The sequence below is a fragment of the Martes martes genome, assembly GCF_963455335.1.
Source record: "Martes martes genome assembly, chromosome: 10".
Lineage (NCBI taxonomy): Eukaryota > Metazoa > Chordata > Mammalia > Carnivora > Mustelidae > Martes > Martes martes.
The window spans coordinates 76,946,268-76,958,585 of record NC_137898.1 but is presented as its reverse complement, the minus strand read 5'-3'; the positions used below and the strand labels follow the sequence as shown (position 1 = coordinate 76,958,585).

General features: G+C 42.4%; 1 protein-coding gene across 1 annotated transcript in view; it reads left to right on the top strand.

The window, feature by feature from the left end:
• Window positions 1–821: 821 nt before the first annotated feature.
• Window positions 822–12,318, top strand: part of SLC36A4 (solute carrier family 36 member 4) — a 53,516-nt gene continuing 42,019 nt past the window's right edge. The window contains exon 1 of the mRNA XM_080817451.1: window positions 822–937. Within this exon, the coding sequence (XP_080673577.1) occupies window positions 886–937 (52 nt within the window). The 5' untranslated portion in view covers window positions 822–885. The remainder of the gene's footprint in view (window positions 938–12,318) is intronic.

Below are 12,318 nucleotides of genomic sequence, written 5' to 3'. Positions count from 1 at the left end.
AGGTCGGCTTTGTGTATTGGTTGAGAGCCCTGGCTCTGGCTGCAGATAGAATTCTGTCTTTGCCATTTATTAGTTCACCGTCCTCGGGCAAGTTACTTAGCTTTGTGTGCCTTTAGTTCCCTCATCTGTAAAATGGATATAAATACTAGAACTATCTCACAGGATTGTCATCAGAATTATGTATAGTGCTTAAGAATATTTGACAGCACATCAGTATAATTCTTAACCTTAATTTTCTTTCAGCCCCGAGTGAATGTCAAGTATTTTTGAAGGGCACTGAAAAATCCTTGAAGTGAAACTATTTGATTAAATTAAATCCTAAACGGGAATGCATCCTGCGTCTCTTCTAAAAGGGGGCACCGGAAGATGATAACTACGGAACAGTCAGAACTCCAACACGGAGAGGGGACAGTCCGCTCCTACTCTGCGTTCTCCCAGGTACCATACAGAATGCTAAAGCCTTGCAAATAGATGGGCTCCTCAAATTTAAGTTCGTGGTCATCTTCAAAGTCCTCCAGGGAACTAGAGGCCTGGGTTCCCGCCAGCTCTAAGCTCCCATCCCGGTGATCTCCACAGCGCCCCTTTTCTCCGGTTATCCCGCCCCTCCCCGACCCGCCCAGCCTTCCCTCACTCGGGTCTCCCGCCCCAGTGCGGCTCGCCCGCAGGGCCCCGCGAGCCCCTGGGGGGCCCTTCGCGCCCCAGCACCGCGGCGGGCCGGGCCGCGTCACTGCGCATGCTCCTCGCCGCGCGGGTGGGGTACCCGGGGCCGGGAGGCGGGCGCTGGGCGTGGGTCCCGCTCGGCTGGGAAGGCCTCCGCCTGTCGCGGGCCACGCAGCGGCGGGGGAGCGCGCTCCGGGGCGACGGCGTCCTGGAGACCCCGGAGAGATGGAAGCGGCGGCGCCGGCGGCGGCCGAGGCGGCGGGGCGCGAAGAGCTCGGTGGGTGCTGCGCGCGGGCCGGGGCGCGGGGCCGCGTGCCCGCGGGATGCGCCCAGGGCTCCGGGCGGGCGCTCGGCCTCGGCCGGGGAGGCGGCTGCTGGCTCCGGGCCGCCGCCGCCCCTCCCCATGCGCGTGGCCGGGCCGCATCCGGCGCCGAGCGGCTGGTCGCCGGACCCCGACAGTGACGGGTGGCCTTCCCGGGGCCACTGGGTGTTTCTGGTCGGGGCTCTTGGGGTCGTGGGTCGGGCACGGGTTGGGATTGAAAACCCAGCCGAGCAAACCTCCCCGAACATGGGGTGAGTTGAGGCTGGGGAGGTGACCGACCTGGGGACCGCACCCGCGCAGAAACCTGCTGACTGGGGAGCTGGGCCTGACGAGAGGGGCCTACAAAGGGCATCAGATGGGCGCGCGCGCGCGAGTGTGTGTGTGTGTGTGTGTGTGTGTGTGTGTGTGTTGGGGGCTGGGGTGCGTTGTGTATGCAAAGGCAAGCGAGAGTCTGCGCTGTGACTCTCACTGTTTTCTCCAGCGGTGCTTGACGGCTTTCACACGCCGCAGCCCCATTCTGAGTCCTGGGTGAATCCTTCATTTACCCTGTGCCACCCCGGAGTGGCGAGCGCGACGGGCTGACCGGACCCGACGGGAGATACCTGTAGCTAGCTCACTTGCCAAAGTTTGTTTTCCTGCTGTCTTCCGGGCTTATCTGGTCTTATCTTCCTGGCCCCTGGGAATGCAAAACCTTGTTTATGGTTTCCTGCCGTCAGCAGGGAAACAAAAGCAAGGGTCAGGGCAGTACTGTCATTTCCCCTGCCAGTGATATGCATTATATTTAGGAATATTTTTAATTCTGTCCTGAATGATTAAATGATTTTTTAAAAGTTGAGCTTTTTAAAGCAACACTTCATTGTAGTGACTAATAGGTTGGCGTTCCTGTAATAATGGACAGGGCACTCTGCAGGTAATTTCTTTCGAATCATAGTAAGGGTAGAAATAAACTTAGCATTTTATTGATTGTTTACTATGTGTCAAGCAGCCAGCTAAGTGCTTTACATATGCATTGTTTCCTTTAATCTTTAACACGGTTGGGTGAGGTAGACGCTATTATTATCCCCATTATGGTAATTTTAAGTTAATTAATAGCAGAACCCAGATATGAACCCAGGTTTATCTGACTGTTTGAAATTCACTAAAAACACATCTTAGGATGTGGAGAAATGTGCATTCTCCTGCGTTACTGGTAAGAGCAGTGTAGTGTCTTTATCCTTAAAAAGGCACATATCCTTTGACCCAGCAATTTTACTTACAGAAATATTTCCCAAAGTAATAAGTCAGGTAACAAATACTTAACATCGAGAGATGTTCTCCACATTATTTGTAGTTGAGAAAATATGGTAACTATCTAACTGTCCAGTTAAAGCAAGATGGGTGAATTGTGATAGAGCCGTATGGTCATGTGCTGAATAGCCATTAAAAGTAGTGTGGGGGGCGCCTGGGTGGCTCAGTGGTTTAAAGCCTCTGCCTTCGGCTAGGGTCATGATCCCAGAGTCCTGGGATCAAGCCCCGCATCGGGCTCTCTGCTCAGCAGGGAGCCTGCTTCCCTTCCTCTCTCTCTGCCTACTTGGGATCTCTGTCTGTCAAAAAAAAAAAAAAAAAAAGTAGTGTGGGAAGATGTTTACCATATACGTTTTTATTAACTGAGAAAGATTCCAAGTTATTTCTTAAAAGTTATGTCTGTTCATTCAACACACATTCAACAAGCTTCTCTTATGTGCCAGATGCTGTTTTAGGCACTTGGGATACATCTGTGAACAACACAGATCAAGATTCCTGTTCTTGTGGGGGTTGTATTCTAGTAGGAAGACACAGACAATGAAGAGTAAAGACAATAATCAACTAATTATATATTATGTTAAGTGAAAAGTGCTGTGGAGAAAAGAGCAGAGTAAGAGAAGTCAGAGTCAGGGTGGAGGCTGGACAGTTACCGTATTTTATGAAATGGTCAGGATGGATCGTATTGAAGAGGTGAGGTTTGTGTAAAGACTTGGAAGAGCTGAGGAAACTAGTCAAGTGGGTAACTGGGCAGAACAAATGGCTGAATAAAGACAAATAGCAAAGAGGCTAAGATGGCTGAAGTGGGATGCTCAAGATGGTGATGGGGCCAGGTTATGTAGGGTTTTGGGGGTTGTGTAAAGACTTTGGCTGTTACTCTGAGAGAATGAGGAGCCAGTGCAGGGTTTCAGCAGAGAAATGACATGATCTGACTTGAATTCTAAAAAGATTACACTGCTGCTGTGGGAAGAATAGACTGCAAGGGGCAGAAGTAGCAGCAGGTGGGTATTTCTGAAATGCAAGAAAGAAATGCACATGTTCCTCACAGAAGTATGCTTGTAGTGGTGGGACTGGAGAGAAATGGTTAGACTCTGGATATACTTAAAAGTAGAACCAGCATGATTTCCTAACAGATTGGGAAAGGGTTGAGAGTGAAACAGGAAAAAGATGACTCCAGGGACCTGAGTATCCAGAAGAATGAATTTGCCATCCACTCAGATGTTACGGTGGTTTTGTAGAATGTCTACAGATTTTTTGATATTTGTCTCTTCGAAAGGAAGAACTTAATTTTCTTCCCTTGGAGTGTTGATTGGATTTAGTAACTTGCTACTAGTGGATAGATTATGGTGGACATGATACTGTGTGACTTCAAAGCCAGATCCTAAAAGACATTGTGCCTTGCTCTCTCATTTGTGGATCACTCTCTTGGAGGGAAGGCCAGCTGCCATGTTGTGAGGATACTCAAACAGGTGTTGAGTGAGCAGTTAGATTTATTTCTAGAGTTAGTGAGAGGTCTGGACTAGAGATACAAATTTGGAAGTCATCAGCATGTAGATAGTATTTAAAGCCATGGGACTGAACGATAATGTACAGGAGGTGAGTGTATTTGTGTATATTCTAAAATGTTACCAGTGGTTATTTCTGGGTGGTGAGGTAATTTTAACTTCAGAAATGTTGGTTATTTATCTATATATTCTGACCTTCTACAGTGACCAAATATTATTTAATTTAAAAAAGATTTTTTAAAAATTGGGTATGTATGTAAAAGGCTCTGGTAGAAATGTTAAGATACAGGTTTCCTTAAGCTATACAAATGTTACTTGTATAGCATAAGAACTATACTTTATTTCATAGTCAGTGGGGACCTCTGGAAGTTTCTTGCTTTGCATGTTTTTCAGAAATGAATAAGATAGTTACTGTTTCCATCTTACATATGTAGTAGTTTATAGATTTAGATAGCTACATAATGTTGTATTAACAAAAAAATTTTCTACTTTGTTTTAGTTTGTCCATTGTCAAAATAGAAGTGATTTCCTTTATTTTGCTATTATAAAAGTAAAACGTTTATTACTTTCTTCTTTTTTTGAATTAGCCAGAGAAAGACAGTAGAAAGTACTCATGATCCCATTGCCCATTTCCATCCTTGTTAACTTATTCCCATTTAAAAAAAAATTGTTTATTTTAGAGAAAGTGAGAGAGAACAGGGGGAGGGCAGAAGGAGAGGGAGAGAATCTCAAGTCAGCTGGGCACTGAGCGTGAGCTTGACACAGGCTCACGCTGATGTCCTTGAGATCATGACCTGAGCTGAAATTAAGAATCCCATGCTTGGGCGCCTGGGTGGCTCAGTGGGTTAAGCCTCTGCCTTCAGCTCAGGTCATGATCTCAGGGTCTTGGGATGGAGCCCCACATCGGGCTCTCTGCTCAGCGTCCCCCCTCCTCCCGCCTGCCTCTCTACCTACTTGTGATCTCTGTCTGTCAAATAAATAAATAAAATCTTAAAAAAAAAAAAAAGAATCCTATGCTTAACTGACTGAGACACCCATGCACCCCTTATTCCAATTTTTGGTATATTTCCTTGCTTCCATTTTAAATTAACTTTTTAAAACATCATTGAATTAATACTGTGGTTATCTAGCACTTTCTTTTTTTTTTTTAAAGATTGTATTTATTTATTTGACAGAGAGAGAGAGAGATCACATGTAGGTAGAGAGGCAGGCAGAGGGTTTGGCGGGGGTCGGGGGGTGGGGAGGCAGGCTCCCCGCTGAGCAGAGAGCCTGATGCAGCTCCATCCCAGGACCCTGAGATCATGACCTCAGCTGAAGGCAGAGGCTTAACGCACTCAGCCACCCAGGCACCCCTGTCCAGCTTTTTCACACTCAGCATGATATACTTTTCCCTGTTTTACTCAGACTTCAAAACTATAATTTAATGTCACTGTAATACTTTATAAAGTGGAGGTCTGTAGTTAATTTTGCAATTTCCTGATTGCTGCACATTTAGGTTGTTTCCAAATTTTCAACATATATAATGTTTCAATCGACATCTTTGTGCAGAAATTCTTTTTTTCTATATACTGGCTTGTCAGAAGTGGAATTAGTAGGTGAAAGGATAAACATTTTTAAGATTTCAAGACCTATTGCTAAAGTGGTTTTTTTTAATTCTAACTACAAATAAACATTTAGGTTGATTTTGGGTTAGGAGATTGAGGTTGGGACAGTTGTCTGGGCAGGCAGTAGAAGAGATAAAACAAGTACTATCTAACCTAAGAATGTTCCAGTTTTGTGTCCCATTAATGTATATGTATGTTATACCATGTATGGTATATAATATTAAATTAAGCTGGTGTCTCTTATTTATCTGTAATTTTACCATTTGTAAATAGAAATAACTGTGTTTAGGTCGTTTGGTTTCCATTGCCTAATAGTGTTTTATCATATAAGGCATTCATTATTAATTCTTACCTGTAGTGATCACATAGCACTTTTTAGAACTGCCAGTTCAGTACTAAGTACTAAACGAAAAATTATAACAAGACATGGACAAATAGTAGACTTTGTGTGTAATGTAAATTGTATTTTGTAACTTTTAATTATGTTGCATAAGTGTTCTGATTTTTATTCCAAATCTTCTTAATTTTGTTAAAGGTTTTACCGTGTTAAGTTTTTAAGTGTTTGTGTCTTCCTCTAGTCTGTGTTTCCTTCTGGCTGGTGTAACACATTTTGCCTACTCAAATTTTGCCTATTATAGCAGTTTGTAGGTTCATAAATGCTCAGAATTATTAATCACTGGTAGTAAATTAACTAATTTCTTGTCAAAGATTTACAGTTAAAATCCTATACAGCATAATTTGCTTTTGATATATCATCGTGGGGGCGCCTGGGTGACGCAGTTGGTTAAGCATCTGACTCTTGGTTTCAGCTCAAGTCTTCATCTCAGGGTCCTGAGGTTGAGCTCTGTGCTGAGCAGAGTCTGCTTGAGATTCTCTTTCCCTCTGCCCCTTCTCTTTGAATCCCCTGCACATGCACGCACTGTCTCTCAAGTAAAAATAAATAAATAAATCTTTAAGAAAAAATAATCTCTCGGGGTACCTGGGTGGCTCAGTAGGTTAAGCCTCTCTCTCTCCTTCTGCCCCTCCCCACTGCTTGTGTGCTCTCTCTCTCTCTCTGTCTCTCAGATAAATTAAAAAAATCTTAAAAAATGGGGCACCTGGGTGGCTCAGTAGGTTAAAGCCTTTGCCTTCGGCTCGGGTCATGATCTCAGGGTCCTTGGATTGAGCCCACATTGGGCTCTCTGCTCAGCAGGGAGCCTGCTTCCTCCTCTCTCTGCCTGCCTCTCTGCCTACTGTGATCTCTGTCTGTCAAATAAATAAACAAAATCTTTTTAAAAAATCTTTAAAAAAAAAAAAACTATCTTTGTTTAGGAAGGGGAAGAAAACTAGTATTAATTGAAGACTTACATCCCAAGGATTAGGCTCTGTGCTTCCTGAATGTTACCTCATTTCATTACCATAAAACCCCTGTGAGGTAGAAGTTACTACTCTCATTTTACACATGAGAAGATAGGCCCTGGTTAAAATACAAATCAGATCGTATCACTCCTCTGCACAAAACTCTCTATTGCTGTGTTGCCCAGTGCCATTGTCCTTAGCCCTGCGTACATTTGAAATGTGGTTTGTCCAAATTAAAATCTGCTGTCAGTGTAATGCACACTGGATTTCCAAGACTTACTATGAAAAATAGAATGTAAAATGTCTGGTTAGTAATTTTTTATGTTGATTGCATTTTAAAATGATAATATTTTGATCTATTGAGTTGCCTAAGATCTATTATTAAATTAATTTTACCTGCTGCTTTTCCCTCTTCTTAAAAATGTAAATATTAGAAAAAGTTAAGTTATGTCTGGCTCACATTATATTTCTGTTGTACAACACTGCTGTAGGTGGCTTTCCTATCACTCAGAATGGTCTGCAAAGCGGTGTGCCATCTGTCTTCTCTTACCTCTCACCTCCTCTCCTGTACCCTCCTCCTTGTCCTCTCCTCTTGGACTCTTACCTACTTAAACACACCGGGCTCTCTACACCCTTGGAGCTTTTGCCTTTGTTGTTCCCACTGCCTAATTGCTTTTCCCCCAGATATCCACAATATTTACCACCTCTTCAGGTCTTCTTTAAAATCCTTCTTTCTCCAGGAGAGCTAATTTGGCTGTCCTAACTGAAACTACAGGCTCTCCCTCCCAATCCCTAGTTTCCTTCTGAGTATTGAACACTAGCATGCTCCCTATTTTACTCACTTGCTGTCTCTTTCTGTTACTAGAATTTGAGCTCCATGAGGGTAAGAATTTCTCTTAGTTGTAGGAATTGCTTTTTTCCCAGCATCTTTGAGTGCCTGACACATAGGTGTTAATACTTGTGAAACTGAACTGGAAAGGATGGCAACCTCTTGCGTGAGTATGTTCCATCAGGAGGCACCGGCCTTCTGTGATGGGGGCTCCTGGCAATAGATGTTGGGGAGAGGCCATGCCATTCCATTTGTGGAGGCTCTTGAGCGAGCCATGCTCGTGCCTCTGCATGGCCCCTGCTGTGTGCTCCCCCGCGGTGCTCACGTGCCCAAAGTCGTCCTTGTGCTCACCACCGCTCTCTTCTCTAGCAGACCCAAAGGCAAGGCCTTCAGAGTTTATTGTGCCAAGAAAGGCAACTCCCATGTCTTACTCAGCGCAGGCTTTTAGAACAAAATACCTTCAGTTGGGTGACTGAAACCACAGACACTTCTTTTTCAGGGCTCTGAGGGAGGGGGAAGTCCAAGAGCAGATGCCCGCGGATTCAGTTCCTGGTGAGAGCCCTCTTCCTGGTTTACCGATGGCCATCTTCTTGCTGCGTCCCCACGTGCTAAGACGTGTCCTCTTCTTAGAAGGACACCTTAGGCCTTTATCTAACCCTCATTACATGCCAAAGGCCCTATCCCCCAACACTATCCCATTGGGGGATGGGGTTTTAATGAATGAATTTTAGGGGGACACAAACAGTCTGAAACATCCTGCTGACGGCTTCCACATACACATCTTTCTGGTTTTCTGCAATGGAATGGTTCAGGAGAGACGAGGGACACAGTTCTACCCACCGGCCCCCCTCCACCTCTCTGACCTGGAGTTCAGAGGAATGAGCGGTGGGAAGAGTAGTAGGAGATAAGGTCAGAGAGGGTAACAGTGACACCACAGTGTGCAATAAGCCAGGGAAGGACGTGGTGGGTGGGGGTGCCTTCCTTGACCCTGAGCCAGAAGCTGCTCACCGGGAAGGGGTTGCGGGTCTTGACAAGACTGATTTGAAAATTTTAATCTTTTGCTTACAATTTTGGATATCTGTTGTACCAAACTCAGTGCAGCCTTTGATCATTCCTTTTCATTTGCTTTTGCCAACTTTTTACTTGAATTTAAAATGTTAGTGGATCTCTATTATTCTGTGTTCAGTTCTGTTCTCCATACAGTCTCTGAGTGACCTCATCCTGCCTTTTGATCCCAGTTATTTCTTATCTACCTTCTGATGTAATTCTCAAATCTTTATATTTAGCCCCAAGTTTTCTTCTTACTTCTAGACCTTGTTTCTGACTGCTCATTCAGGATATAATTTCAGTTTACATGATTTAAAAATTCAACTCGTATTTCCTCCTTAACCTGCCACTTTCTCTTTTATGCATTTATTTGTCCCTCATCTCCTGCGTTCCAGATATCGAGGGTACACTAGCAGACAAGTCGGACGTCCCTGCTGTCACTTCATGGAGAATGCAGACAAGTAGAATGGGCCATTACAATACAGTGTATTACAGGAGGGTTGTAGGGTCCTGTGGGAACACCCACGGGAGAGACTTCAGCCAGGCTTGGGGTGAAGGAGGCTACTGGGCGGTAGTGGTGTCTAAACTGAGACCTGAAAGATGAGCAAGGAATAGACTAAGTGGTTAGACAAAATTGGAAGGGAAGAACAGGGAATGGGAAAATAGAGTATGATTCAGGAGGGAACAGCGTATGTGAAGGCCAGAAGCAAGAGAAAATAGGCCACTAAGGGAAGAGAAATCATTCCCTGTGGCAGAACTAAAGTCACCAGACTAGCTTAGATTCCCAGAACTAGTGCTGGTAGGATTGGGATTCAGCTCAGGCTTTTAAATTTGAGATCAGGGCTCTGGACCACATAACACTGTCTCCCTGTGTTTCCTTTCTCAGGGACATTAGCATCCATTCCATTTTCTCCACTGCCATCACCTAGGAAGCATCCTCTGATCCATTATCTTCCATGTCTAGTTGGTCAGCTAGTCTTGTTGTGTCTCTCCTCTAAATAACCATTCTCTTCTCTTCAACCAAGCTAGCTTAATTCAAGCCCTCACCCGTCTCTTGCCTGCATTGTGTGCTGATTGGCCTCGCTGAGACCAGTCCTGCCATTTTTCCAGTTGATCCTGACACTGCTGCCAAGGTGATGCTACCCGAATGCACATCTGACCCGTTCACGTTGAATTCTTTCTCTGGCTTTTCACAGCCTCTAAGATCAAGTCCAGAGTCCCTAGCACGGTTCAGAAAATCTTTTCAAGCTTTCCAGCTGATCTTCTGCCATCTACATATGCATTCAGTAACTCCAAAGATAACCAAGCAGGTGCATATTCTCCAATCTGGAATGTCCCACTCATTCTCATGGCTTATGCCAGTGTTAAAACCTCTCCCAAAGAATTCAAGAGTTAAATGTAAGAAGACAGTATTACTGCATTTTCCTATACTGTATGCTAAACTTTGGAACAAAAATACAATTTCTTATTTTTTATTGAAGTATTACCTGGAGCTTCTGAAAGTCACAAGTGACTGGTTGAGACTCTGTTTATTAATAAATCTCATCCTCAGAAATCCAGGCCTCAGTGGGCTCTTGTCATTTAAAGATGCAACTTCTTGGGTATGTAAGTATATCACTTTCTCAAATACTTGTAGTTAGGTGTCTTTGAATGTATTCTTTAGAGTCAGTAACTATTTTATATCATTCAAGCTAATGTAATCAGGCCTAAAACCCGATTTCTTCACCTACTCTTAGTTTACTTCGTTTAACAGATGTGTATTTCTTAGTATGTAATGTCAACTAAATAATACAGGCGAAAATGCAGAGAAAGTCTTAGAGAGTTTTTTTAATGTAGTTTTTAATTATTTTAAATGTTTAATTATAAACATTATTAAATAACTAATAATGTTTCACAATGCTTTAATGGTCTATTCAAAACAGTTTATAAATGTGTACTTCTTAAATTCCTAACATTGTTAAGAATTATTTTTATTTCAAATAGTTTCAACTTTTAAAAAATTGACTCTTTAATCTCATTGTTGTAGTTCAGGAAGCTTCCTGGAATTACTAAATTTTTATTAAGGCTTTAAAAGTGAAGGGTGAGACAAATGGATTTAGACCAAAGAAATAAAAGTTACTTTTCACGTAAGTCATATTTAATGTTTCCTAGACCACATAAAGTTAGGAAATAATGAATTTAAGAAGTGAGGAAAAGTTTAAACCGTAAGGCATTTACACTGTTAAAATTAAATAAGACAGTTGCTACTCATTGTAAATTTGTTAAGAGTGACTGAGAGCCCAGCTAACTTTTAGTTGGGAATTTGAGGGCACCTCATAATCCCATTTTAAAAACTTGATTCTGTGAATTATGGAACTAGTAGAACTAGTACTATAGATTACTTCAACATTTCTAGAAATTCAGGTTTAACTAAAAGATATGAAAAATAAATTATCTGGTGATGACATTAAAAGTAAACGTATCCTTCAGAGTTCATATATTTTTTTAAGTTGCGAGAAAACTTTTTTCCCGACCTGCCATTGCAGCTGTGATCTCTTGGGAGGTCTGCTTCAAATAACAGATTGTTCAGTTTTTGAGATATTGGTAGTGATAACTGTCTTTATGGAGAACTTAAATAGTGTGCTTAGTATACACAAAACATACTGTACATCCCCTGGCAGAAAGAAATTAGAGAGTTTATTTTATTTTTTTTTTTTTTAAGAAATTAGAGAGTTTAAATAACTGACAATTTGAATAGCTGAATGAATAAAAATGCAAATGAACTCAAGAGTCAGCAAGGGCAATGAAATGAAATTTGGAATGAAGATATTAACACGATTCTATTTAAAGATGATGTAACAAATAATGATTGTTATCAATTAAATTCGTATTGAAGTCCTACTCTTCGGTCCCTAAGTGACCTTATTTGACAGTAGGATCATTGTAGATGTAAATAGTTAAGATAAGGCCACACTGGAGTGGGGTGGGACACTAATCCAGTATGACTTGTGTCTTTATAATAAGGGGAAGTTAAGACACAGACACACGTGCTCGGAGAATGCCCTATGAACTTGAAGACTGCCATCTCTAACCAAGGAGAAAAGCCTGGAACCGATCCTTCTCTTCCAGCCCTCAGAAGGAACCAACCATACCAACATCTTCATTTTGGACTCTAGCCTCCAAAGCTATTAGATAATAAATTTCAGTTCTTTAAGCTACCCACTTTGAAGTACCTTGTTAGGGCAGCCCTAGTGGTTTTACAAGATAAAGTATCAATTTTCTTTGTATAGAGCATAACAGAAAATGATGTAGACTCTGTTCAAACCAAAGATGACCATAATTTGTAATACTAAAAAACACCGGAATAAATGTGACATAGTAGATATCCCAGTATTAGCTCCCTAATACTGAGAAACACTTAATTTTCACTGTGTGCAGGTTTAGACTGAGCCACTTTGAAATCCCACAGAATAGTCTGTGGAGAATGTCTGGCAGATCAGAGGGTTAGAAAAACTACCCAAAGATGAAGTTGTGGAATTTGAATTCTAGAAAATCCTCATTAATTTAGACTCTGGGCGTTTGGAGTTTTTGATAATTCATTGGATTTTACTTCACACATATTAGTAACATTATTAGAAGAAGAATATATATTTTTAAGAGGTTTCTTTGTTTATTTTAGAGAGAGTATGAGAGTGGTTGGAAGAGGGGCAGAGGAAAAGGAAGAGAGAGAATCTCAAGTACAGTTGCTTCTGA